The 26,306-nt window shown below is 36.1% G+C and overlaps 1 protein-coding gene and 1 non-coding gene across 4 annotated transcripts in view; one reads left to right on the top strand and one right to left on the bottom strand.

The window, feature by feature from the left end:
* The window catches only part of BRWD3 (bromodomain and WD repeat domain containing 3), a 192,324-nt gene that overhangs the window by 101,117 nt on the left and 64,901 nt on the right, over positions 1 to 26,306 (top strand). For all 3 annotated transcript variants that reach the window (XM_029930082.1, XM_029930083.1, XM_029930081.1), the window contains 7 exons: positions 5,165 to 5,299; positions 6,317 to 6,445; positions 7,352 to 7,577; positions 18,607 to 18,774; positions 21,519 to 21,702; positions 23,405 to 23,498; positions 25,753 to 25,902. In XM_029930082.1, the coding sequence (XP_029785942.1) occupies positions 5,165 to 5,299; positions 6,317 to 6,445; positions 7,352 to 7,577; positions 18,607 to 18,774; positions 21,519 to 21,702; positions 23,405 to 23,498; positions 25,753 to 25,902 (1,086 nt within the window). The remainder of the gene's footprint in view (positions 1 to 5,164; positions 5,300 to 6,316; positions 6,446 to 7,351; positions 7,578 to 18,606; positions 18,775 to 21,518; positions 21,703 to 23,404; positions 23,499 to 25,752; positions 25,903 to 26,306) is intronic.
* On the bottom strand, positions 19,864 to 19,968 carry LOC115284457. Its single transcript, XR_003905211.1, has one exon. It is a non-coding gene; the product is annotated as a U6 spliceosomal RNA (small nuclear RNA).

The following is a 26,306-nucleotide window of genomic DNA, read 5'->3' as shown; positions in this document are numbered from 1 at the left end:
GTGAATGGTGTCAGAAAGTGGTCCGTGCTCATGGATTGGAAGAATAAACATTGTTAAAATGTCATTATTACCCAAAGCAATCTATATATTCAATGCAATGCCCATCAAAGTTGCACCAGCATTCTTCTCAAAGCTAGAACAAACTATCCTCAAATTCGTACGGAACCACAAAAGACCCAAAATAGCCAAAGTAATATTGAAGAAGAAAACCAAAACGGGAAGCATCACAATCCCAGATTTTAGCCTCTACTACAAAGCTGTCATCATCAAGACAGTATGGTATTGGCACAAAAACAGACACATGGACCAATGGAATAGAATAGAGAACCCAGAACTGGACCCACAAGTATATGGCCTGTTAATCTTTGACAAAGCAGGAAAGAGTGTCCAGTGGAAAAAAGACAGCCTCTTCAACAGGTGGTGTTGGGAGAGCTGGACAACAACATGTAGAAAAATGAAGTTATTTGTTTTTAATATGAGTTGGGATTTTTGTTATTAGTGTTTTAGAGGTAAAGTCTACATTATTTTGACAAGAGTATCCTATATATTTTACCTTCAGCGTTTAGTTTATGCCAGAAGTACAGGTAAGAGAATGAAGTAGGAGGGAAAAGATGGCAAACTCTTTTAAAAATGTATTTGTCGTTGTAAAAGACTGCAGCATTAGTGACTTGAAAGGTTGGTAGGCTTGATGGCAGAAATCACATGGATGGGCTTGTTGGTATCATGTATACTTCAGGTTAAATGCCACTTAAAAGCTTTTTTCCTATCTGCCTTAATTATCGGTTCATAAATACTTTAAGACAAAGGCCAGTGATTGCCATATGATGTACAAAGTAGTAAGTAATAGGGACTAGAATCTAATACTCATGACACAGTTCACTTTGTATTATACCATGGTATCATCTTTGACTCCTATGTGAGATAATCTTACCTATAACAAGATAATAATATAATAATAATATTATCTATAATAATATTATATATCTGAGGTTTCTGAAGATTTTGTTTAATTTGCTAAGGATTTCCATATACCTCCCAATCCCAATTCGCTTTCCTAAATAAAACCCTACCACTTTGTTAGTGGAGTTTTAGATTTTTTTTTTATCTGTATAACCAATTCTTTACCCCCTTTTGCTTTTCCTTATTCCCTGATGAAAGTTTCTGTTAATATGTGTAGAAAAATCTATACTGTTTGCTTGATTACTAAGAAATGTTTGTCTATGCAGCATGCTCAAAGAGAAATATAATGTGAGCCACATATGTAATACTAATTTTTCTAGTAGCTAGTACAGAAAAAGTAAAGTACAACATGTGAAATTAATTTTAATAATGTTTTATTTAACCTAGTAGATCCAAAATGGCATTTCAACATGTAATTAATATAAAAATTATTAGTTAAATATTTTACATTTAAAAAATACCAAATCTTTGGGGGCTCCTGGGTGGCTCCATCAGTTAGGCCTCCGACTCTTGATTTTGGCTAAGATCATGATCTCATGATGATGAGATCAACCCCACATTGCCCTCTGCATTGAGCATGGAGCCTGCTTAGGATTCTCTCTCTCTTTTCCTCTCTCTCTGCCTCTTTCTCTAAAAATAAATAAATAAACATTAAAAAAATACTAAATCTTTGAAATCCAGTGTTTTTACCCTTAGAGAACATCGCAGTTTGGACTAGTCATTTCAAATGTTTAAATAGCCACATGTGGCTAGTGGCTATAGTATTAGCACAAGTCTGTATCTCTCAAAATCACAATTTCAAAGTTCATATTATAGCCACTAGTTTTATAAATCTGTGTAAAATCCTGTCTTAGTAAATACCTTAATTTAGAGTTCTGTTTTAATGGTATTCTTCCCATGGACTGACTCATGCAGCATCTGTCTTCAGTGAATTTTGCTGAAAAAATTTTAGAATGGATTATTTTTTTGTCCTTGTAGCAATCAAATCTACTTAATTTTGAAATTTATATTTCCTGTATTAAACATTTATCAGTGTCTGGGCCTGTGGGGTAAAATCCTTCTATTCAACAAATACTTACTGAGCATCTGCTGTGTGCCACCAACTGAGTTAGAGGTTAGGAATTAATAGGAAATGAAAGAGTTCCTGTCATCCTGAAAAAAATGAAAACAAAAATAAAAAAATCTTTAAATAAATAATAAGAATGAAAAGTATAAAATACAGTGCAAGTGTTTAATAGTGACCAAACCTGGTCGAGGAGGGTCAGAGAAAGCTTCTTGAGGAAGTGAAATTTGGGTTAAGAGTTGAAAGATAGGTAGAAATTACTCAGATATAGGCCTGAATGTCACCTCCATCACGAGGCCTTCCCTGACCGAACAGTCTAGAGTAGCCTTCCAGTCTTTGTCTTATTCTATCACCTTGATTTTCATCATAGTGTTTATCACTACCTTATATTTACTTACTATATTATCTTGTTTGTTTATTTTCTGTCTCAATATGGTATGGTATCAATACATATTTGGTAAATTACATGTGTGAGGAAATTGGGAGGTCCTTATAGGCAGAGGAAAAAGCACACCAAAGGTCATGTGGTAGAAGGGGGTTAAAAGAAAGCCAATTTTTGCCTAGAGCACAGAGAGCGGAAAGAGTGTCACCAGATAGGACTGGAAAAATGGACAGGGGCAGATCATTTAAGGTCTTACAGGATCTTTCCTAGACCAATAGGAAATTATTTAAAGGTTTAAAAGCTAAGGAATGACATGTGACTTTTGCTTTTGAAAAATGCCTTTATCAAACCATGAGACTCTTTTATTTTAAATTTATAATAGTTTATTGTCAAATTGGTTTCCATATAACACCCAGTGCCTCTCCCCACAAGTGCCCCCCCACTATGACCATCACCCCTGCCCTCCCTCCCCCTCCCCCTTCAGTCCATGGTTCGTTTTCAGTATTCCAATAGTCTCTCATGATTTGTGTCCCTCGCTCTCCCCAACTCTCTTCAATACTGAGAACAAACTGAGTGTTGATGGGGGTGGGGGAGAGGGGAAAAGGGGTGATGAGCATGAAGGAGGACATTTGTTGGGATGAGCACTGGGTGTTATATGGAAACCAATGTGACAATAAACTATAAAAGAAAAAGAAAAGAAAAATGACTTTATAATTCTGGCAACAGAGTAGAGAATAGATTGTAATGAAGATAAGAGTGACTCTGGGTAGACTTTAGGATGGGCCATGTTAATTTGGATTTGTGTGAGAGTGGTGGAAATAGAAGTGTGCCTTAAGGCAGATGATATATCTTAAGATATTACTAAATTTGATTAAGTTTTGTTCCCTATGATCCAGTGACTATATCCTATCCTAAGGCATGTGACCAACAAATAAAATGTATTTAAAAGTCTCACTTTCACAGTGTACACTGAAATCGTTGTAACATTATCATTTGAGTTTAACAAAGTAATTTTACTGTTTACTTGTTAGGGACCTTAGAAAGTTTTTGTTATATCAAGGTGATTATTTAGCATATGACAAAGAAGTAATTTTTTAGTAGTCACTGGGAAGTTTTAGTAAACTTTCAGTTGTGACAATATTTATTGTAATGGGATTTTTACCTACATATTTTGAGCCAGTATGCATTTATTTTATGATAATTTATTTTATGATAATTCCATAATGGCAATATGGTAGGATACTCTATTATTCCATTTTTTGAACAATGCTTTGGGATAAAATACATATTTTAGAGTCATAAGATATGATGATTTCTACATATTCCTGATGTGTAATATGCTGATGTGTTTCTGAGTTAAATGCAACTTCAGGATGTCATGCATGCTTTTCTAAAACTTGGAGCCTGTTGTTAATAATGTATTCTTAACAATTATCTGAATCAAGTATTGGCAAACTATTCCTTTAAGAGGCCAGATAGTAAGTATTATAGGCTTTGCAGGCCACATATGGTCTCTGTTGCATATTCTTTGGAGTTTTTTGCAGCCTTTTAAACATGTAATAACTATTCTTTTTTATAATTTATTGTCAAGTTGGTTTTCATTAAACACCCAATGCTCATCCCCAGAAGTGCTCTCCTCCAAGCCCATCACCTCCCCCTTCCTTCTTCCCTCCTCCCCCTCAGCGCTCAGTTTGTTTTCAGTATTCAAGAGCGTCTCATGATTTGCCTCCTTCCCTCTCTCCAACTATTTCCCCCCTTCCCCTCCCCCATGGTCCTCTGTTATGTTTCTCCTGTTACACTTATGAGAGAAAACATATGGTATCTGTCCTTCTCCGCCTGACTTACTTCGCTTAGCATAACACCCTCCAGGTCCATCCACTTTGTTACAAATGGCCAGATTTCATTCTTTCTCATTGCCATGTAGTATTCCTTTGTATATATAAATCACATCTTCTTGATCCATCATTAATCAGTTGAGGGAGATTTAGGCTCTTTCCATGATTTGGCTATTGTTGAAAGCGCTGCTATGAACATTATGGTACATGTGCCACTATGCATCAGCACTTCTGTATCCCTTATCTCACATGCTGTGTGTACAGAAATGTCTAGGGGTTAGATTTGGCTAGCAGGCTACAGTTGCAGACTCTTGATCTAAGGTCTCTATATAGTAATATTAATTGGTAAGGGCAACATATAGAGAGTATTGGTTTTCAAACCTTTTTTTAAAGCAGTAAACCCATTTTTAAGATAGTATATTAAATGAAACCTTCAACTATAACGTAGATAAAGGACAGAGTCACTGCTTTTTTTGTTTGAATGAACCATGAGGCCTTCCAAAATGTAATTTGAATACTAGGGATAGAATCCTGGATGAAGAACCATGAAGGTTTGTCTGTGACCTCTGTGGCAGAATTGGGTGTTAATTTAAAATTCTGTTTGTCTCATTTTCTGTTGGTCTTTTAAATAGCAGAGTCATAGAAATATGAATTCTAATTCAGGGCCCTGGTTAATGAGCTGTAACTGTTTTTGGACTACATTTTAAACACCTTTCTGCATCTTCTATTGAATACTTTTTGCAATCAGCACTTAAACATATTAGGAACTCTAATTGAACTATTTCTTGTAGTGCCCATGTAGTAAATGCTGTGATGTGCATAAATTCATCTGAACCAGATAATTAGCACACTCCAGAGACCTGTAGGCCAAATAAACCAGACACTCAATGTTGCTTTTCATGTTTAATATTGATTTCATCACAGGGACATGATGATGAAGTATTTGTTTTGGAAGCACATCCATTTGATCAAAGGATTATACTTTCAGCGGGTCATGATGGGAACATTTTTATTTGGGACCTTGACCGGGGGACCAAAATTCGGAATTATTTTAACATGGTAAGGAAAATCTGTGCTTAGTTCATATTAAAACAGACGTCTCTTACATGCCAGCTTGGTAATTAAAATATACTTAGTGCCAGGGAACCTCTTGTCATCTGTGTTTAAATCCATACAGTAACTTAGAAAATGTCTCAAGATCTGAGAGTAAGGCCAATTGAGAATTAAACCTTTCAGAGTGACTCTGTTATCATGGCATTAGTGTTTTCCAAATTCTTGTGCCCAGCTCTAAACTCTAGAAATTCAAATGCAATAATAATCTTTTGGAGCTAATACTAACCAAAGTTATAAAAGTTTAATATTTAAACAATAATCCTAATGTATATATCATAACAGTGACTTTATTATATCTGCCTCTGGTAAACCCCTTATGGCCTAGTTAGTAATCAGGAAGTTGTTTGGCAAACGTGGAATTGGAGGTTTAGTTACTCTTAATATATATTTCATACAAACCCCGGAAAAATCTGATGAGCTATCTCTTCCCAGTAGAATAACCTTCTGTGGTAATGGGAATACTCATCCTCCATATTTAGTGTTCTTCTCTGAAGGATAGTTCTCAGTAAACATTTATACATTGTCAACTTTTAGCTCCTTTTTATAGGCTTTGTATAGTTCTAGACTGTTAATACCCTCCGTGTTTTGTTAGTAAAATTGATTTGTATGCTTTAATTTTAGGCAGGTTATTTTAAGGCTGACTTGCATTACAATTTAAGGTGTGAAGATATTATCTTGATTTTGCTGAGATAGCATTTTTGTCATTTTGGTTGTGTCTCAGTCACCAATTCAGTACTTCTTAAGAGATGATATGGCTAGTAACGTTTGGTGCCATTTTGATTCTTCGTAATGTCTTTCAGAGCTCTACTGGTTCAATAGGGTTCTGGCTGCAGAAGCCAAAGAGTACATTGGAATGTTGGTGCATAACAGAATCCAAAATATTAAGAAGCAAAATATATTGCCTACTTATTATTTGAAAAATCACCCCTTAAAATGACTTAAAGTGACTCCTCTAATTTGCAGATTGAAGGCCAAGGCCATGGTGCAGTGTTTGATTGTAAATTTTCACCAGATGGAAACCATTTTGCCTGCACAGATTCTCATGGGCATTTGTTGCTTTTTGGTTTTGGATGCAGTAAATACTATGAAAAGGTTAGTCTACTTAATTTTTTTTGTAGACTATAATTTTGGATTGTATCATTCACAAATTTTATTTGAAGTCTTCTAGTTAATAAAGGCCATTGTGTGTCACAGATATAAAATAACTAAGTCATTTTTCTTGGCAAAAATTTTCATCACTACCAAAACATAAGGCTTGACAGTTTGAATCACTATTAAGATATAAGGTGATAGGGATACAAAAATTCATTAGGAAATCCTTTTGCTTAGAACGTATTCTCTGTACTACCCTTCAGGCACAAAGAGAAAACAAAGTTACCAGATTGCATCCTCTACTTATCATAAATTGGGCACAAAGAGCTGGTGACCAAATGTCATTTTCTTGCTTGGCTACTTTAGATATTGTCCATCTTGTTAAAATACTTTGGAAGCTTACATAATTGGTTATTTATATTTTATTAGCCATGAATTTGGAATAGATTATAGATTCTTGGAGTTATAAGAGAACTCAGAATCATTGAGTTTTAGCTCAATACTTGGATCACTTTGGAGTGTTTTTTGATGCATTTGGTATTTACCTGCTTTGCCATTTATATTGTACTTCATCTATCTGTATTTGAAAAAAAACATTAAAAATAGTTATAAATGTTTGTACAACTTAAATAAAAATACCTAACCTTATCTACTGTGTTATTGCTCTTCTTCTTTGTATGCTAATTTGAGAGATATGATATAGGGTCAGAAAGTAATACAGATTATAGGATTTTGTGAAGAAAAGATAGTATTATAATTTAGGTGATTCATTTCTACCTAGAGGAAACATCTAACAATAGAGGGCTATAAGGGAATGCAAAAAGTGTCTGGTTTGAAAAATGCATGTTCTCTAGGAATGAAAATTAATTCCTTGTGGATGTTAAATACTTAAAACCTGTGATAAAGATTCCAGATCAGATGTTCTTCCACACGGATTATCGACCTCTTATCCGTGATGCCAACAACTATGTACTGGATGAACAAACCCAACAAGCTCCTCACCTCATGCCTCCCCCATTCTTGGTGGATGTTGACGGCAATCCACATCCTACAAAATTCCAAAGACTAGTACCAGGACGGGAAAACTGTAAAGATGAACAACTTATACCACAGCTGGGATATGTGGCTAATGGTATGTTATCTCCAAAATTAAATTTAAAATATTTTGCAAAATGTTATACTTCCTGCTGTTCTTTCTATGATATGTACTTCCTGCTAAACTCTGTAGTAGGTTAGAATGTGTTTTACCTGATACTTCTCTTAATTTTCATTTGAATATTACTTTTTTAAGTTTTTTTTAAATTTATTTTGAGAGAAAGAGAAAGGTGGGAGGGGCAGAGAGACAGAGAGAGAATACAAAGCAGTCTCTGCATCATCTGCACAAACCTTGATGTGGGGCTCGAACTCATGAACATTGAGATCATGACCTGAGCTCTAACCAAGAGTCTGACATTTAATCTACTGAGCCACTCAGATGTCCCATTTGCATAGTGCTTCTGACTTTACCAGAGTACTTTTACATTTTTATGTCACTTGAATGAACACAGATAAATGGATTAGGACAACAAGCATATACTCAAGCAGAGAATGTATTAACCTATTTTCTTAGAACCCTGGACATATATATGATCCTGTTCCTTATGGTTTTGACTTCTGGTTATGATTAAATGTACTAACTTCAATCTGTTACGCTTTTTTCATTGGTGAAATTCCACTGCTCATATTATTGGTATTTTAATTTGACAGTTAATAATTAATGGAACTAAGTCTAGGAAATTTCAAAAACCAAAAACTGGTGGCCATTTACCCATTCTCTTGTGTGAAATGCAAGGCATTATTTAGTGTTTAAATAACAGTCTTGGGGGATGTTGAGGAAGCAGTGATGAGCAAAACGCATGATGTAAGGATAGTAGAATAAGACACTGAAATAATGCTGTTCCCTGTCAAAGCAACTCTTCTTTTTTTATTTTAATTCCAGTATATTTAACATACAGTATTATATTCATTTCAGGCTTTCAGAACAGTGATAAAACAATCCCATGTATCACACAGTGGTCATTTGAATCAGATGTTCATCACAAGTGCACACCTTAAACTCTGTCACCTATTTCACCCATCCCTCCACCTACCTCCCCTCTGATAACCATCAGTTTGTTCTCTATAGTTAAAGAGTTTGTTTCCTGGTGTGTTTGTCTGTCTGTCTCTCTTTTTCCTTTGCCCTTTGGTTTGTTTCTTAAATTCCACATATGAATAAAATAATATGGTATTTATCTTTCTCTGATTGACTTATTTTGAGGTTAGGGAAAGGCAGATAGACGGAAGAGAGAGAATCCCAAGCAGGCTGCATACTGTCAGCACAGAGCCAAATATGGGACTCAAACTCACAGACTGTGAGATCATGACCTGAGCCAAATATCAAGAGTTAGATGCTTAACTGGGGCGCCTAGGTGACTGAATCAGTTAAGCATCTGACTTCGGCTCAGGTCATGATCTCACAGTCCATGGGTTTGAGCCCCGCATCAGGCTCTGTGCTGACAGCTAGCTCAGAGCCAGGAGCCTGTCTTCAGATTCTGTATCTCCCTCTCTTTCTGACCTTCCCCTTCTTGTGCTGTCTCTCTCTGTCTCTCAAAAATAAATAAAAAGACATTAAAAAAAAAGAGAGATGCTTAACCAACTGAGCATGCCCAAGATTGGGTGCCCCAAGATTTCATTCTTTTTTATGGCTAAGTAATATTCCATAGTGTGTGTGTGTGTGTGTGTGTGTGTGTGTGTGCGCGCGCGCGCGCGTGCGCGCACACACACACGCTCACTATAACTCCTTTATCCATTCATCTATTTATGGACACTTGTGCTGCTTCCATTTGTAGATAATGCTGCTACACACATAGGAGTGCATGTATCCTTTTGAATTGGTGTTTTTGTGGGTTTTTTTGGGTAAATACCCAGTAGTGCAATTACTTAGATCTTAGGGTAGCTCTATTTTTAACTTTTTAAGGAACTTCCACACTGTTTTTCACAGTGGCTGCACCATTTTATATTCCCACCAATGGTGCAAGAGGGTCCATTTTTTCCACGTCCTCTCTAACATTTGACATTTTTTGTGTATTTTATTTTAGCCATTCTGATGGGTGTGAAGTGGTATCTCATTATAGTTTGGATTTGCGTTTCCCTGATGATGAGTGATATTGGACATCTTTCCATGTGTCTTTTGTCCATCTGGGTGTCTTCTTGGAGAAAAATCTGTTTATTTCTTCAGTGCATGTATTAAACTGGATTATTTGGTTTTGGGGTGTTGATTTGTGTAAGCTCTTTATATATTTTAGATACTGACTCTTTATTTTGATATATTCTTGGCACATATCTTCTCCCATGCAGTAGGATGCCTTTTGTTTTGTTGACTGTTTCCTTTGCTGTGCAAAAGTTTTTATTTTGATGCAGTCCTAATAGTTTACTTTGGGTTTTATTTCCCTTGCCTTAGGAAACATATCTACAAAAGTGTTGCTACAGCTCATCTCATGGAAATTATTGCCTGTGTTCTCTTCTAGGATTTTAATAGTTTCCTGTCTCACATTTAGGTCTTAATCCATTTGAATTTATTTTTGTTTCTGGTGTAAGAAAGTGGTCCAATTTCCTTCTTCTGCATGCTGCTGTCCAATTTCCCAAAACCATTTGGTGAGGAGACTGTCTTTTCTTATTGGATAGTCTTTTCTGCATTTTCAAAAATTAAATGCTATATAATTCTGGGTGCATTTCTGGGTTTTCTGTTCAATTCCATTGATCTCTGTGTCTATTTTTGTGCCAGTACTATGCTGTTTTGAATAATACGGCTTTGTAATACAATTTGAAGTCTGGAATTGTGGTACTTCCTCTTTCATTTTCTTTTTAAAAAGTGCTTTGATAATTTGGGGTCTTTTGTGGTGCCATATAAATTTTAGGATTTTTTGTTATAGTTGTGTGTAAAATGCTATTGGCATTTTGATTGAGACTGCATTAAATGTATAGATTGCTTTGGATTGTATAGACATTTAAAAATATTTGTTCTTCTAATTTATAAACACGGATATCTTTCCATTTCTTTGTGTCATCTTCAGTTTCTGTCATCAGTGTTTTGTGATTTTCAGAGTATAGGTCTTTCACCTATTAGTTATTAGGTTTATTTCTAGGTAACATTATTTTTGGTGTAATGTTAAATGTGATTGTTTCCTTAAAATCGCTGCTACATCATTATTAGTGTATCAAAATGCAACAGATTTTTGCACATTGAATTTATATCCTGTGACTTTATTGAATTCATTTTATCAGTTCTAGTACTTTATTAGTGGAGTTTTTAGGTTTTTCTATATAGAGTATCATGTCACATGCAAATAATGAACATTTAACTTCTTTCTTACCAATCTGCATGCCCTTTGCTATTTTTATTTACTTTCTGTGGCTAGGATTCAGTAAAAGTGGTGAGAATGGATATTGTTGTCTAGTTCCTGACCCTAAGAGGAAAGCTCTCAGTTTTCCTCCATTCATTAAGTATGATGTTCACTGTGTTTTTCATATATTGTCTTTATTATGTTGAAGTAAGTTCCCTCTAAACCTGCTTAGTTGAGGGCTTTTATCATGAATGGATATTGTACTTTGTCAGGTGCTTTTTCTGCATCTATTGAAATGATCATATGGTTTTTATTTCTCTCATTGATGTGATATATCACATTGCTTGGTTTGTAAGTATTTAACCAACCTTGTATACTGGGAATAAATCCTACTTAATCGTGGGGAATGATTTTTTAATGTATTGTTGGGTTGTTTGCTAGTCTTTTGAGGACTTTTGCATCTACATTCATCAAACATACTGGCCTATAGGTTTCTTTTTTAGTGGTATCTACCTGGCTTTGTTATCTGGGTAATTATGGACTCACAGAATGAATTTGGAACTTTTCCTTCCTTCTGTATTTTATAGAATAGTTTGAGAAAGGTAGATATTAACTCTTTTTTAAGTATTTGCTGATAAATGGATCAAGAAGATGTGGCATATATATACTCACACACACACACATACATACATACAATGGAGTATTACATGGCAATGAGAAAGAATGAAATTTGGCCATTTGTAGCAAAGTGGATGGACCTTGAGGTGTCATGCTGAGTGAAATAAGTCAGGCAGAGAAGGACAGATATCATATGTTTGCACTCATAGGTCTAACAGGAGAAACCTAATGGAGGGCCATGGGGAGGGGAAGGGGAAAGAGAGTTGGGGAGAGAGAGGGACGCAAATCCTGAGAGACTATTGAATACTGAAAAGGAACCAAGGGTTGAAGGGGGATGGGGAGGAGGAAGGGAGGTGGTGGTAATGGAGGAGAGCACTTGTGGGGAAGAGCACTGGGTGTTATATGGAAACCAATTTGACAATAAACTATTAAAAAAAAGTATTTGGTAGAATTCACCTATGAAGCTGTCTGGTCCTGGACTGTGGTTTGTTTGGAGTTTTTTAATTATTGATTCAATCTCATTGCTGGTAGTAGGTCTATTCACATTTTCTATTTCTCCCAACTTCCATTTTGATTGGTTATATGTTTCTAGGAAGTTATCTGTTTCTTCTAGGTTTTCCATTGTGTTGGCATATACTTTTTCATAATGTCCTTTTATAATTGTTTGTTATTTCTGTAGTGTGGTTATTATTTCTCCTCTTTCCTTTGCAATTTTATTTATTTGAGTTCTTTTTCTTTTTTTGCTTTTTGATGAGTCTGCCTCGAGGTTTGTGAATTTATTTTTTTCAAAGAATTAACTCCTCATTCATCAATGTGTTCTACTGTTTAGCTTCTATATTATTTATTTCTGCTCTAATCTTTGTTAGTTCTTAAGTTCTGCTGGTTTTAGGTATCATTTGGTACCCTTTCTCTCAGTCCTTTATATGTAAGGTTCAGTTGTTTCTTTGAGGCTTTTCTTGCTTCTTGAGTTAGTTCTATATTGGTATAAATTTCCCACTTAAAATCACTTTTGCTGCATCTAAAGCTTTTGGACCATTATGTTTTCATTTTCATTTGTTTCCATGTACTTTTGGATTTCATCTTAAATTTCTTGGTTAACGCATTAATTGTTTAATCCCATGTTATTTTACCTCCATGTATTTGTGGTCTTTCCAGATTTTTTCTTGTGGTTGAATTCTTGTTTCATATTGTTGTCATCAGAAAATATGAATGGTATTACTTCTATCTCTTTGAGTATTTGTTAAGGCTCTTTTTCTGGCCTAACATGATCTTTTCTGGAGAATGCTCCATATGTACCTGAAAAGAATGAATATGTATCCTGCTGTTTTAAGATGGAGTGTTTTAAATATATCTATTAAATCTACCTGGTGTACTGTCTCATTCACAGTCATTGTTTTTTTTTGTTAATATTCTGTTCAGATGTAAGTGGCATATATTAATGCCCTGTACTATTACTGTGTTATAAATGATTAGTCCCTTTATGTTTGTTATTAACTGTTTTATGTATTTAGTGCTTTCATGTTGGGTACAATTGTTGTATCTTCTTGTTGAATTGGCCCTTTGTTATAGAGTCCTTCTTCGTCTCTTGTTACAGTTTTTGTTTTAAAATATATATTTTCTGGGGCACCTGGGTGGCTCAGTTAGTTAATTGTCCAGCTTCTGATTTCAGCTCAGGTCATGATCTCACAGTTCAGATTTTCGAGCCCTATGTCGGTCTCTGCACTGATCGCATGGAGCCTGCTTTGGATTTTCTCTCTCTCTTCCTTTCTCTCTGCCCCTGTGTATTCTCTTCTCTCTCAAAATAAATAAATATTTTTAAAAAATGAAATAAAATGTATATTTTGTTATATAAGTATTGCTACTCCAGCTTTTTTTTTTCAAATGCATGTGCATGATAAATGTTTTTTGATCTCCTCACTTTCAACCTGCAAGTGTCTTTAGGTCTAAAATGAGTTTCCTGTAGACAGTATATAGATGGGTCTTGTGTGTGTGTGTGTGTGTGTGTGTGTGTGTGTGTGTGTCTATTCTGTCACCCTATGTCTTTTGATTGGAACATTTAGTCCATTTATAATATTATATAAAAGTAATCATTGATAGACATGTACTTATTGCTGTTTTATTACTTGAATTGTGATTGTTTCCGAAGATCCTTATCTTCCTTTCAAGTTTTGCTGATTTGCTTTAGTGATATATTTGGATTACTTTTTCTTTACTCTTTGTATATCTATTATTTTTTTATTTATGGTTTTCATTAGGTTTATATAAAACCTCTTGTACATATAGATGTCTCTGTTAAGTTCATTGCATCCAGTCCGTTTCAAATCTCAGTTATTGGAGTACCTAGGTGGCTCAGTTGGTTGGGTGTCCGACTTCAGCTCAGGTCATGTTCTTGTGGTCTGTGGGTTTCAGCTCCACGTCAGGCTCTGTGCTGACAGCTCAAAGCCTAGAGCCTGCCTCTAAAACTGTGTCTTCCTCTTTCTCTTTCCCTCCCCGCTCACACTCTGTCTCTCTCTCAAAAATAAACATTAAAAAATTTTTTTAAATCTCAGTTATTGCATTTTTCTTTTTTTTTTTTGAGCAGTAGGGAAAAGTTTATTAGAGTATAAAATTACAAAGTAAGAATAGTAGGAAAGCTCTCTTTATAGAGAAGGGACATTTGAAAGTGAATGCCTGAGTACTACAGGCAAGAGTCCTTGTTTTATAAAGTCTGGACATTCCTCCCCTTTTCGTTCCCCCTTGTTCCTCCTTCTCAGGTTCTACGCTTACTGGCTTGATAGCTCTACGTGCTGGGTTATGCATTCCTGATTGGCTCATTTCCATTGTATGAGGGGTGGCTGATGTCCATACTTAGATCTTTTGTCAAATTCCTGAGGGAAATCTGAGGGGGAGTAGATAGGGTCTGTTACACTCTGAGGTACCTTAAACTTGAGGGGGTTTGCTGTGGTCAGACACTTCCAGCATTGTTCCAAAATAAGTGTTTTTCCCAACCAGGTACTTGAGGTCCTCCTTTCCCTCTCTGCCTATTTTATGCCGTCTTTTTCTATCATCTTCCCCCCTCTGAACACGTGACTCCTAACTGTCATTAGGGATTGAGGCGACTACCGATCTTAACTGCTTCCTATTGAAGGGTGTCAATGACAGGGGAATGGCAGTGAGGGCCGGTTCAGGGGTCATCCAAAGGTCCAGTATAATGAGAAGGTATTTGGAACATCTGGGCTAGCAGAATTTTCTTGGATGTCGTATTTCTCTGGCATATGATATGGTTTCTACAAATGACATACAGTGAGATTTAGACCAACAAGTATTAATATTCCAAATGCAAGGCCTCCTAAGGAGGAGGCCACACCATTAGGAAGGGAAGACTCATTATAGCCATCCAAAAAAATCCCTGACATGTTTGGTTACTATTATTATTTAACATTAGTTTTTTTTTTTCTCTTCCATACTTATTTGGATCTTGTGATACTGTTGGTTAGTATAATTAAGCACCTGAACTAGTTTTTGGTTCTCAATCCTCAAAGCTTCCTTTGGCCATCCAGTTTCCATAGGAACAACTCCATGAAGCCTATTTAATTTTGCCTTAAGGAAAGATTGATATTTGATATCCAGTTCCTATAACTTTAGAAAATTGTTTATCTGTTCTGGTGCTAGTAGCAGTACAGTCCTTAATTCAGTCATAATGCCCCTTCCTAGTAAGGAAATGTGGCTCTCTGGCATTACAAAACAGATTTTGAAAAATATCAAGTCTCCCCATATCAAGTCAGCCACCCCAGTGGCTGAGAGAAAAATTTAGTCATAAGTTTTCCAGAGATGCTTCTAATTATTATATTGTGTTTGGATAGTTGGCTGGGAGTGGAAAAGAGGACAGAAAAGGCGGCTCTGGTGTCAACCGGCTTTCCTTCTATATGCAGAGTTACCGAAGGCTCTGGGTTTCCAATGGACAGTTGGTTGAGTGGAGCCACCATGAAGAGCCCTGGGCCCCATCTGGGACACCGGTTATCTGAGCTTTCAGAGATTGAGGTTCCCAAAGGCATTCAGATCTCTAGTGACTGTCTTCACACAAGGGGAACGGCTTATGGGGTTTCAGTATCAGTTGTCCCCTCTGAGGATATTCTTGTTTCCAGTGCCCTGAATGGCCACATAAATGGCACTTGGTGCCAGGACCTCAGGAAGTCTGGTCTGACGTAGTACGTAAAGCCACAACTAAGGCTTCAGATTTTTCTTAAGCCTCCTTTCCTGTTTCTTATTCTCCTCTTGATCTCAGTTGTAATATACCCAACTGGCAGCTCCTAAGGGCTCTCCCAGAGTCCCTTCCAGGCCAACAGCTAATTTTTGCAGTTTTCTCCAAATCTGGGGCCGATTGAGTGACAAATTTGTCCTTCAGAATTGTCTCAGCTTCAGGGGTGTTAGGAGAGATAGCCATATATTTAAGGAGAGGCTCCCTCAACCTTTCCAGAAAAGCCACCAGGTTTTCATCCTCTGTCTGTAATATAGTGGCTAATTTACTGTAATTTAAAGGTTTTAACCGTGGACCATAATTTCTTAATTTCTCCAAAACACAAGCTTGTGAGTGGCAGTAACACCATTCCCCCATGGGATGGTCATAGTACCAATTAGGATCTAGGGATGGAATTGCCTGGGCTCCAGGAGGAATGGCAAATTCCCTATAGGACCTCCAGTCTTATGTTAATTAGTGAGTTACTCATCTCCAGATCTCTCAATTGCTGCCAGAACACCTAGTCATAGTAGTGCCTCCCTGCATTTCTCCTTCTGGCACTCTAGTTTCTTGTAGGAGAAACATACCTGTTACATTATGGGGAGAGCCTGGATAAGGTGGGCAGCAGGGAGCAGAAGTGCACGTTCTTTCTTCAGTCTGGATTTATAGATAGAGGTCCCGAGGAGGAGGAGGTTGAGGTGGAAGATTTTCCTTCCTCCTTCTCTAGATTTGCTTTGGGTTTAGCCAAGGGGCCCTTAATTGTTTCCCCTCCTGATTGTTGGACCTTGGAAAGGGCTGCCAATAAGACATGGTTGACCTTGTATTGCATATACAGGTCCCAATTTTCTCTTAAAGCACAAAACCAGTGAACATAGGTGACTTCTCCCCATTTCCCCTCACATTCAAGAAAACAAGTCCGATTGTAGGATAGTATTATAATTGATATTTTCCTCTGGTGGCCTATTTTCCTCCTTCCATTTGATTTGGGGCCAAGCCTTGGTATAAAAGAAAATGAGTCGCTTGTTCTTTAGGGTTTGTGGATCAAAATCATCCCAAGTTTTCAGAACGCATTCCATAGGAGTATTGACCTTGGTTGGGGAATTCCCCATCTATAGGAAAAAGGAAGAAAGGGCATTCCTTATCTCAGTTTCATATAGCCGGCCAGGAGAAACCTTATCTCCTGACCCTGATTGTTGGCCTGGAGAAGCCTTATCTCCTGACCCCTCAGTTTGGCTGACTATGCGACTGGCAGGCAAAAACCCTGTCAGTCTCACAAGGTTCTGGGAGTAGTCGCTCTTACCCAGGCTTGACTCTGAGAGCTGACATGTCTTCTCTGATTCCTCCTACCCCTCCATTTCCCTCCTTCAGGACCTTAGGGGTATGGACTATGACCAAGCAAGACTACCCTGGATGTAGAAGGGTGCACTAATTTTATTTTAGCCCAACAGTCATTTACACATCGATAATCTGCCATTGAGGGGAAGTTAAAAGGGTCACAATCAAGGTCGGTTCCCTTGCTTTGTTTAGCAATACCCACATAAATATGTTCCAGCCATGTGTATATCCGTTTTCGGCATATACTGGGCTAAGTTTAGCAAAATGGTTCCCATGTATCTCAGTAAAAGCCCTTCATATATCATCCATCCACCCATCCATCCCTCATATGGCAGAGGCATCCATTCCTCTGCTAAACAGGAACAACACAAATGTGGACCATTTGGACGCCAGCAGTGAGGATATCACCACCATTTTCCTAGCCTTTGGATCAAAGGAGGGGCAGTTTTAATCTTACAAGAGTGTACTTTTAAAATCCATTCATTTTAACCTTATCCATCCAGACCACAGATAAAATTTCTTTCCAAAGATTTCCCTTCATGAACCTTCTACAACTTTCCTTTGCATTTAGATTTTGTCCCAAGCCATTTCTCTCCAAATAACCAGTCTCATTTAAGACAAAATTACTTTTTTTTAACCTTCAACAAAAATGTATTTCCATTTCTTATACCTTCCTTCACATCTACTTTTCTTTTTTTTTTTCCTTTTAGGGTTTGTTGTCAAGTTAGATTCCATATAATACCCATTGCTCATCCCCACATGCATCCCTTCTCCATGCCCATCATCCCCCTTCTCCTCTCTCCCTCCCCCAACAGCCCCCAATTTGTTCTAAATATTTAAGAGTCTCTCATGGTTTGCCTCCCTCCCTCTCCCCAACTACTTTCCCCCTTCCCCTCTGCCATGGTCCTCTGTTAAGTTTCTCCTATTGCACTTATGAGTGAAAACATATGGGATCTGTCCTCCTCTGCCTGACTTATTTCACTTTGCATGATACCCTCGAGTTTCATCCATGTTGCTATGAATGGCCAGATTTCATTTTTTCTCATTAGGATATAATTTTTCATAATATTCTCTAATAATTATTTTTATTCCTGTGGTATTGGTTGTGGTCTCTTCTTGTTCATTTGTGATTTGATTTCAGTATGTAAATAGTAAGAATTTCTGTGCTTATCAATATACTGAGGTGTTTTCAAAAGAGACAGTATTTGGAAGACCATTATTTTGATTTATTTCAGAAATGAAATTCTTATGAAAGATGCAAAACATTTCATGTATCTATGGTTGAACTTAATTTAAAACTTACTCAGATCTCTACTCCAGACTTTTTGCTTGGAATATTCAATCAATAATATATATTTGAAAATTCATAATTTAATGATTATTCATTAAGATGATAAGACCCTCATAGTAATGGCTAATTTGGGGACATTTGTTAAATCATACACAGAAACTGATGTATCAAACAATTTAAAAGCTCCTTACAAATACTATTAAGTATGTTTTATTTTTATTTTAATCTTGTTTTTTAAGTAATTGCCTGGAAATTTTATAGATTAAGGTTTGTTTTACTGGATTTAGGGTATATTAAAATTTTAAGTAATTTTTGGCTTCATATCTTTGGTCTCATTAAGGTGATGGTGAAGTGGTAGAACAAGTAATTGGGCAACAAACCAATGACCAAGATGAGAGCATTCTTGATGGAATAATCAGGGAGTTACAGAGAGAACAAGATCTGAGACTAATTAACGAAGGAGATGTTCCACAGTTTCCAATTAATAGATCATATTCTGCTAATGGTGGTAAGTATATGTATATTTATATGATAAAGGTACTTTATTTCACTTGTATTAAGTAATTCTATGTAAGGAACTTTTGAGGTTTTTAAATAAAAACATTTTTATTAATTTACAATTGTGATATCAAAGGCATCAAAATGCGATAATATCATTGTTATTTGTTGCTAAAATGTCTTAGCATCTCCTAAAAATGCAGGTAGTATATTTTAATATACTATATTCTGTTAACTCAATAATGTATTAGCAGTCTTTACTTTTGTTCTAATAAGTGAAGTAAGGTACTATATTAAGTCTACAGCCTTTTTGTAAAAGGGGAACCAACATGAAGTTTTCAAAATTAAAACCACTGTGAATTTAAAATTTACTAACAAAAAATTTACTGCCCATTGTTGAAAAGAAAGCAACATCCCCTAATCTCTTAAATTTACAGAAATATGCTCAAAGATAATTTTTAAAAAATTTTTTTGAGAGAGAGAGAGAGAGAGAGAGAGAGAGAGAGAGCATGAGCAGGGGAGGGTCAGAGAGAGAGGGAGACACAGAATCTGAAGACAGGCTCCAGACTCTGAGTTAGCTGTCAGCACAGAGCCTGACGTGAGGCTCAAACCCACGAACCTGCGAACTGTGATATCATGACCTGAGCCGAAGTCCGATGCTCAACCAACTGAGCCACCCGGGTGCCCCTGGAAGGTGAACCCTATTCTTAGGGAATACAGATACATTTTTTTTAAAGAGAGAGAGAGACAGACAGACAGACAGACAGAGAGACAGACAGAGACAGAGACAGTGTGTGTGCACATCCAAGTAGGGGAAGGACAGAGGAAGAGGGAGAGAGAATCTCCAGCAGGCTCCATGCCCACCACAGAGCCCCATACGGGGCTGATCTCACAACTCTGAGATCCTGACCTGAGCCAAAATCATGAGTTGGACACAACTGACTGAGCCACCCAGGCGCCCCCAGGTGAAACTTCTGAATTGACTTTCATAACAGTTTGATATAAATTACTGACAGTATTGTAATTTATAATATTTTTTCCTTCACTTTATGTATCTGAATTTTATATAAATCTTAACTTCTGTCAATCATACTTTTTTAAAATTATGGAATGCTTCATGAATTTGCATATCATCTTTGTACAGGGACCATGCTAATCTTCTCTGTATCATTCCAGATTTAATGTATGTGCTGCCAAAGTGAACAGTGTCAATTTTACTTTTATCAAGAAGCATTAGTTGTACTTTAAAATGCAGTGTTCTTATGGCATTTGGCAAATATGTTTCTTTTTACATTTATGTAATTGCAGTTCTTTCAGGTGTCATGGCTTTTGGAGTCCAAGAAATGAGCAAAATGACTTAAATTTTATGTGATTCACAGTATATTTTACTCATTTCCTGATTCTTATGTATCCCATAAAATTAAAATAAAAAATTCTTTGTTTACCTATGGAGCACCTAACTCAGATAAGCTTTCCTTATCCTGGGGCAAGATAAGAAGTGGGCTGATAATCCTATATATCTAGGCCTTTTGTTTCTTAGACATAAAACTTTTTAAGAATCCTGATTTAGAGATCCATTAATGAAATTAGTGTTCAGCTCTACCCTCAGTACTAGATTTCTATGGATAGATTTGAAATGCCATTAGTCAAAGTAGACCCACTGACTTCTACTTCCAATGTTTATTTCAATTTTTTTAATCTCTCCTGGTGCTTCTTTTAACAGTTGAATGAATGATTCAATTTCTATTTTTATTTTATTTCCAAATACAACAAAAATAAATTAACAGGGATATGTCAAAAATAAATTAACAGGGGTTTAAAGTTTTATTAATTTATTTCTTCTTTCTTTAATTGCATATCAATTTTGAAAATGAATTTTGATAGTTAAAAAATACTTTGGGGGGTTGCCTGGGTCGTTCAGTTGGTTGAGCATCCACTTCTTGATTTCAGCTCATGTCATGATCTCATGGTGTGTGACATCAAGCCCCACATCGGGCTCCATGCTGACATTAAGGAAGAGCCTGGTTGGCATTCTCTCCCCTCCTATCTCTCTCTGTCCACCCCCTCTCAAAATAAATAAATTAAAAAAAATTTTTTTTGTTTATACTTTTTCTCTTACTATTTTTGAAAGGCTATTGAAGCTTTATATATAAAACTTTAAATGGGCTAAATACAGGATTTAGATTAAAAGTTGCTTTTTGTGGTGCCTGGGTGTCTCAGTCAGTTGAACATCTGGCTTTGGTTCAGGTCATGATCTCATGGTTCGTGGGTTGGAGTCCTGCATCGGGCTCTGTGCTGACAGCTAGCTCAGAGCCTGGAGCCTGTTTCGGATTCTGTGTCTCCCTCTCTCTCTGACCCTCCCCTGCTCGCACTGTCTCTCTCTGTCTCTCAAAAATTAATTTAAAAAAATATAAAAGTTGCTTTTTGAACTAGTACTAATAAACATTAGTTTATTAACTACTAAGCTACCAAATCATGTTAAATATACTTTTTGTATTTCTGGAGCATTTAGTATATGACAGATGGGAATGTACTTTAAAAACATTTAAGAATGATAGAAACTTTAAACATTTATTGAGTGCTTTGCTTTATTCATCACACTAAAAAAAAACCCATAAAGGTGGTATAGAAAATTTAGCAAATAGATAGCAGTGTTGTTGAGAAGTACTATCTTAGACTCTTCTATTTTAGAGTACTGATGTCAAAAATTTTGGTGCTTTTGTTCAGAAAGTGATGCCTTTCTTTCTTATTTAGCTCTGAGAAGTCCAAATATGGACATATCTTCTTCCCCAAATATTGGGCTTCGACGTAGTGGTCAAATTGAAGGTGTCCGACAAATGCATAACAATGCTCCTCGGAGTCAGATAGCCACTGAACGAGATCTCATGGCATGGAGCAGAAGAGTGGTGGTCAATGAACTAAATAGTGGAGTTAGTAGGTGAGTCAATAAGGTAACATTCATAAGAAAATTGAGAGCTTTATAATTTAGTTAATTTTAATAACTAAGTAGTTTTTAAACTGAGTTTTATATTAGTTTTTCTACATTGTTCCATTTACTTAATTCCATAACAGCTATTTAATGATTATCTTCAATTTGCTTGGCTTTGTGCTTAATGGTTTGGGAAATACTAAAAAATGAAAAACAGTTAGACTTACATGAGTTCAGAGTCTAGTTTCGAAGATAAGAATACAAATCCTGTTATGTAAGAACATGAGACCACATGTGATTAAATCTGTCTGTGACATAGACCCCAAAGTCAACACTAGTTCTGAGAAAAAGGCTATCAGTTTAACATTGGAATAGTTTGGGAGTGCCATATAAGTATGTTGTAGATCCCAGTGCTTAGGGTATATTTAGATATGCCATTAAAGTAGACTTACTTGCATGAAAGGATTTCATTAGGATGAATTTAAAAGTTAGAATACCTATCCTTATTTGTAAATCCTAACATTATTTTTACTATCAACTCCAGGTAATCCAGGACATTTGACAGAGAATATACAAAATTTCTTAATTGTGCTCTTTTACCAAGCCTTTTACCAGCTAAGCCAACAAGTAGCAAACATAATGTAGTTTTGCCTTTTCTTTCATCAGCAGTAATAAGAAAAAGGGAGACATAGCTATTTATGAATGCTTGGCGATAGAGCAATTTGAAATAATTCTTTGTTCAAAACATTAAAATAGAATTGAAAGTCAGGAGCTCAGATAAATAGATACTTGTATGCCATGTTCATCACTACATGATTCACAGTAAGTAACAGTAGAAATAACTCAAGTGTCTGTACTCAGATGAATGGAAAAACAAAATGTGATATATACATACAGTGGAATATTGCTCAGTCATAAAAAGGAATGAAGCTCTGATACCTGTTACAACATGGATAAACATCAAAACATGCTAAGTGAAATACCAGACAGTAAAGAACAAATAGCATATGATTCCATGTACGAAATACCTAGATTAGGCAAATTCATAGGTAAAGTTGATGAGAAGTTAACAGGGCTGGTAGAAGCACAAACAGAGAGTTACTACTCAATGGTTACAAAGTTTGGAGTGGTGAAAAAGTTTTGGAAATAACATGATGATTGTTACATAACATTGTAAATATCATTAACACCATTGAATTGTATACCTAAAAATGATTAAAGTGGTAAATTTTATATTTAAAAGATATTTTTGTAAAAAAAAAAGATATTTTTGTTTTCTGACTTTTCTTCTGTTACAACAACACTATTTTTTTGGATGGGTGTTATTAAACTTATTTTGGTAACCATTTTGAAATATATAAATATATCAAAACATCTTGTTACATACATTAAACTAATACAATGTTATATTTCAATTGCATTTTTTAAGTTTTTATTTAAATTCCAGTAAGTTAGCGTATCCTGTAATATTAGTTTCAGTGTACAGTTTTGTGATTCATCACTTACATACAATAACCAGTGCTCATCACAAGTGCCCTCCTTAATACTCACCACCCATTCCGCCACCACCACCCCTCCAGCAACCCTCAGTTTTTTCACTATAGTGAAGAGTCTGTTTTTTGGGTTTGCCTATCTCTTTTTTTGTTATCTGACGTTTACACTATTGGTTTGATTTTTGTTGATTTTCTGTCACTTTGACCTTTGTTATCAGGGTTCAGGAAGAATGTCGAACTGCAAAAGGTGACATAGAAGTCAGTCTTTATACAGTTGAAAAGAAGAAAAAGCCATCTTATACTACCCAAAGGGTAAGTTTAGTTTTACAGTACTTTGAGGAACTCTATTTTCAAATATTTGCAGATACTGAATTTTTCAAAGGTAAGAGTTATGTTTTAGGGGGCTATTTTGCTAGCTAACTACATATAGGTAACCTTTTTTTAACCTGAAATTGAAATATATAGTTCTTATTAATAAAGATGAAATTTGGGGCGCCTGGGTGGCTGAGTCGGATGAGCCTCCGACTTTGTTTAATGTCATTATCTTGCGGTCTGTGAGTTTGAGCACTGCATCAGGCTCTGTGCTCACAGCCTAGCCTGGAGCCTTCTTTGGATTCTGTTTCCCTGCCCCTCCCCTTCCCCACCTGTGTTCTGTCTCCCTCTGTCTCTCAAAAATAAATAAATGTTAAAAAATTATGAAATTACACAATGTTAGGACTGTGTTCCAAAATTTAAGACATGTTGTCATTGTAGATATAGGACATTTTTATTAAAATGCCAATTTCATATGGTTAGAGTAAAAGCTTAAAATTGTTGGCTGATCACTAATCAGTGTAAAATAAATACTTAGATACCCTAGGTCAGAGGTTGGCAAACTACTGCCCATTCCTGGTAATAGCTTTATTGGAACACAGCCACACTTATTAATTAATATATTGGCTATGGCTGCTTCAACACTATAGAGTTGAATAGGTCCAGCAGAGATCATATGACCTCAAAGCCAAAAATATTTATACTCTGCCCTTTACAGAAAAGGCCAATGACTCTTTGCCTACCTGATCATATAGAAACAAAATATGATCTATACACTGGGAAGATTCATATTCCCAGTAGAAATTGCTAAGCAGAGAGTAAGATTCCTATACTTGATAGGGTACCTAATAAGCCCCTTACTAGTATTCTGAGATTGAACAAACTACTGGCATAAAAATGTATGTTCTTGTTCCCAATTTAACCATAACTCCTGAAAAGTTCAGTAACTTGGAGAGTCTAGCATGATTTTAACTTTATGAAAGAAATCTAGGCAATGGACTTTGAATTTTAAATGTTTTTTTTCAGTACTGATAAACACAATTTTAGGTAAGTACCATATGAATATCTCCAAATATCCTTAGATCATTTTGATACCCACTTTTCTTACTTTCTGTTGAGGTTTTCTTAGCTTATTTGATGTTCTCTGATAAGATTATTTTCTTAGAGATTTTCAGGGATTCAGATCCATGATTTATATTCTTGTTTCCTGCCAAGCTGATTTGTCAAATATCAGACTTGTCTAAGATTAGTAAAGTAGTTGGATCTATAAACATTTTTATTTATATCAAAAATGAGAAATATTTACATATAGGATAAGAAACTGGTCCTTGATACTGCTTTACTTATAAGAGGTTTTTTTAAAGTTTATGTACTTTGAGAGAGAGAGCGAGCAGGAGGAGCAGAGAGAGAGGGAGAGAGACAGAATGCCAGGCAGGCTCTGCACTGTCAGTACAGAGCCCGATGTGGGGCTCGAACCCATGAACCTCGAGATCCTGAGCCGAGCTGAAAACTAAGAGTTGGATGCTTAACCGACTAAGCCACCCAAGTGCCCCTATTTACTCCTGATAACATGCAAGGGTTGTAAGTTTTATGTAATGGTATATAATTAATACTATTTTATACTTGTAAAGGTTAGAATAAAATAATTTTCACTTTACACTGTAGTTAAAATTAAATATTTTTATCAGTTTACTAAATGTAGTTTTTTAAAGAGCTAAAGAAGTAGATATTATATTAAGAATTATATAGGAATGCCTGGATGGCTCAGTCTGTTAAGCATCTGACTCTTGATTTTGGGCTCAGATCATGATGTCACTGTCTGCGAGTCGAGCCGTGCATCGGGCCTGGGGCTGACAGTGCAGAGCCTGCTTGGGGTTCTCTCTTTCCCTCTCTCTCTGCCTACCTTCCACCCCTGCATTTGTGTGCATGTGCTCAACTCTCTCTCTCTCAAAATAAAATAAATACATTTTAAAAAAGAATTATATACACATAGGTATGATATAGATATCTTGCTTCATCTTATAATAAATTGTGAATAAAATAAAATAAATAAATTTTGAATGGGCACATTCTTGTAGCCCAAACTTTCAGTATATATATTTCTATTTTGTGTTTTCTTTTTGGGGATTTATTCCTGATTATTACCTCCACTCCCACCCAACCACTGCCCAGTTGATTTGCTTTGTATATTTTCATTTGTGTATGTTCACTGAGCCTTTCGTTTTTTTAAATCTATTTTCTTTTTGTATTGCAGAATGATTATCAGCCTAGCCATGGGCGGTCTTTACGAAGGACACAGCGCAAGCGTCAGCATACTTACCAAACACGGTCCAACATAGAACATAATTCACAAGCATCATGTCAAACCTCAGGTGTCCAGGAAGACTCAGACAGCTCCTCAGAGGTTAGATACCTGCTATTATTTATTCAGTGTAATTGTTTGTTTCCCAGTTAGCATGATCATTTTGGGTTTACTTTTAAAAGTCATTTTAATAGAGGCTTATTTTAATTGTTTTCTTTTAAAAAGATTATTCGTGGGGCGCCTGGGTGGCTCAGTCGTTTAAGTGTCCAACTTCGGCTTACGTCATGATCTCATGGTTTGTGGGTTCAAGCCCCATCTCGGGCTCTTTGCTGACAGCTCAGAGCCTGGAGCTTGCTTCAGATTCTGTGTCTCCCTCTTTCTCTCTCTGCCCCTCCCCTGCTCATGCTCTGTCTCTCTATATATCAAAAATAAATAAAATTAAAAAAAATAATAAGATTATTCATTAGTAAGGCATTTAATAGGCAAATTTCAGCAATATAATCGAA

Source organism: Suricata suricatta, chromosome X, assembly GCF_006229205.1.
Source record: "Suricata suricatta isolate VVHF042 chromosome X, meerkat_22Aug2017_6uvM2_HiC, whole genome shotgun sequence".
Classification (NCBI taxonomy): Eukaryota; Metazoa; Chordata; class Mammalia; order Carnivora; family Herpestidae; genus Suricata; species Suricata suricatta.
Note: the sequence above shows the minus strand (reverse complement) of the source record. Positions and strands in the feature narration are given on the sequence as shown.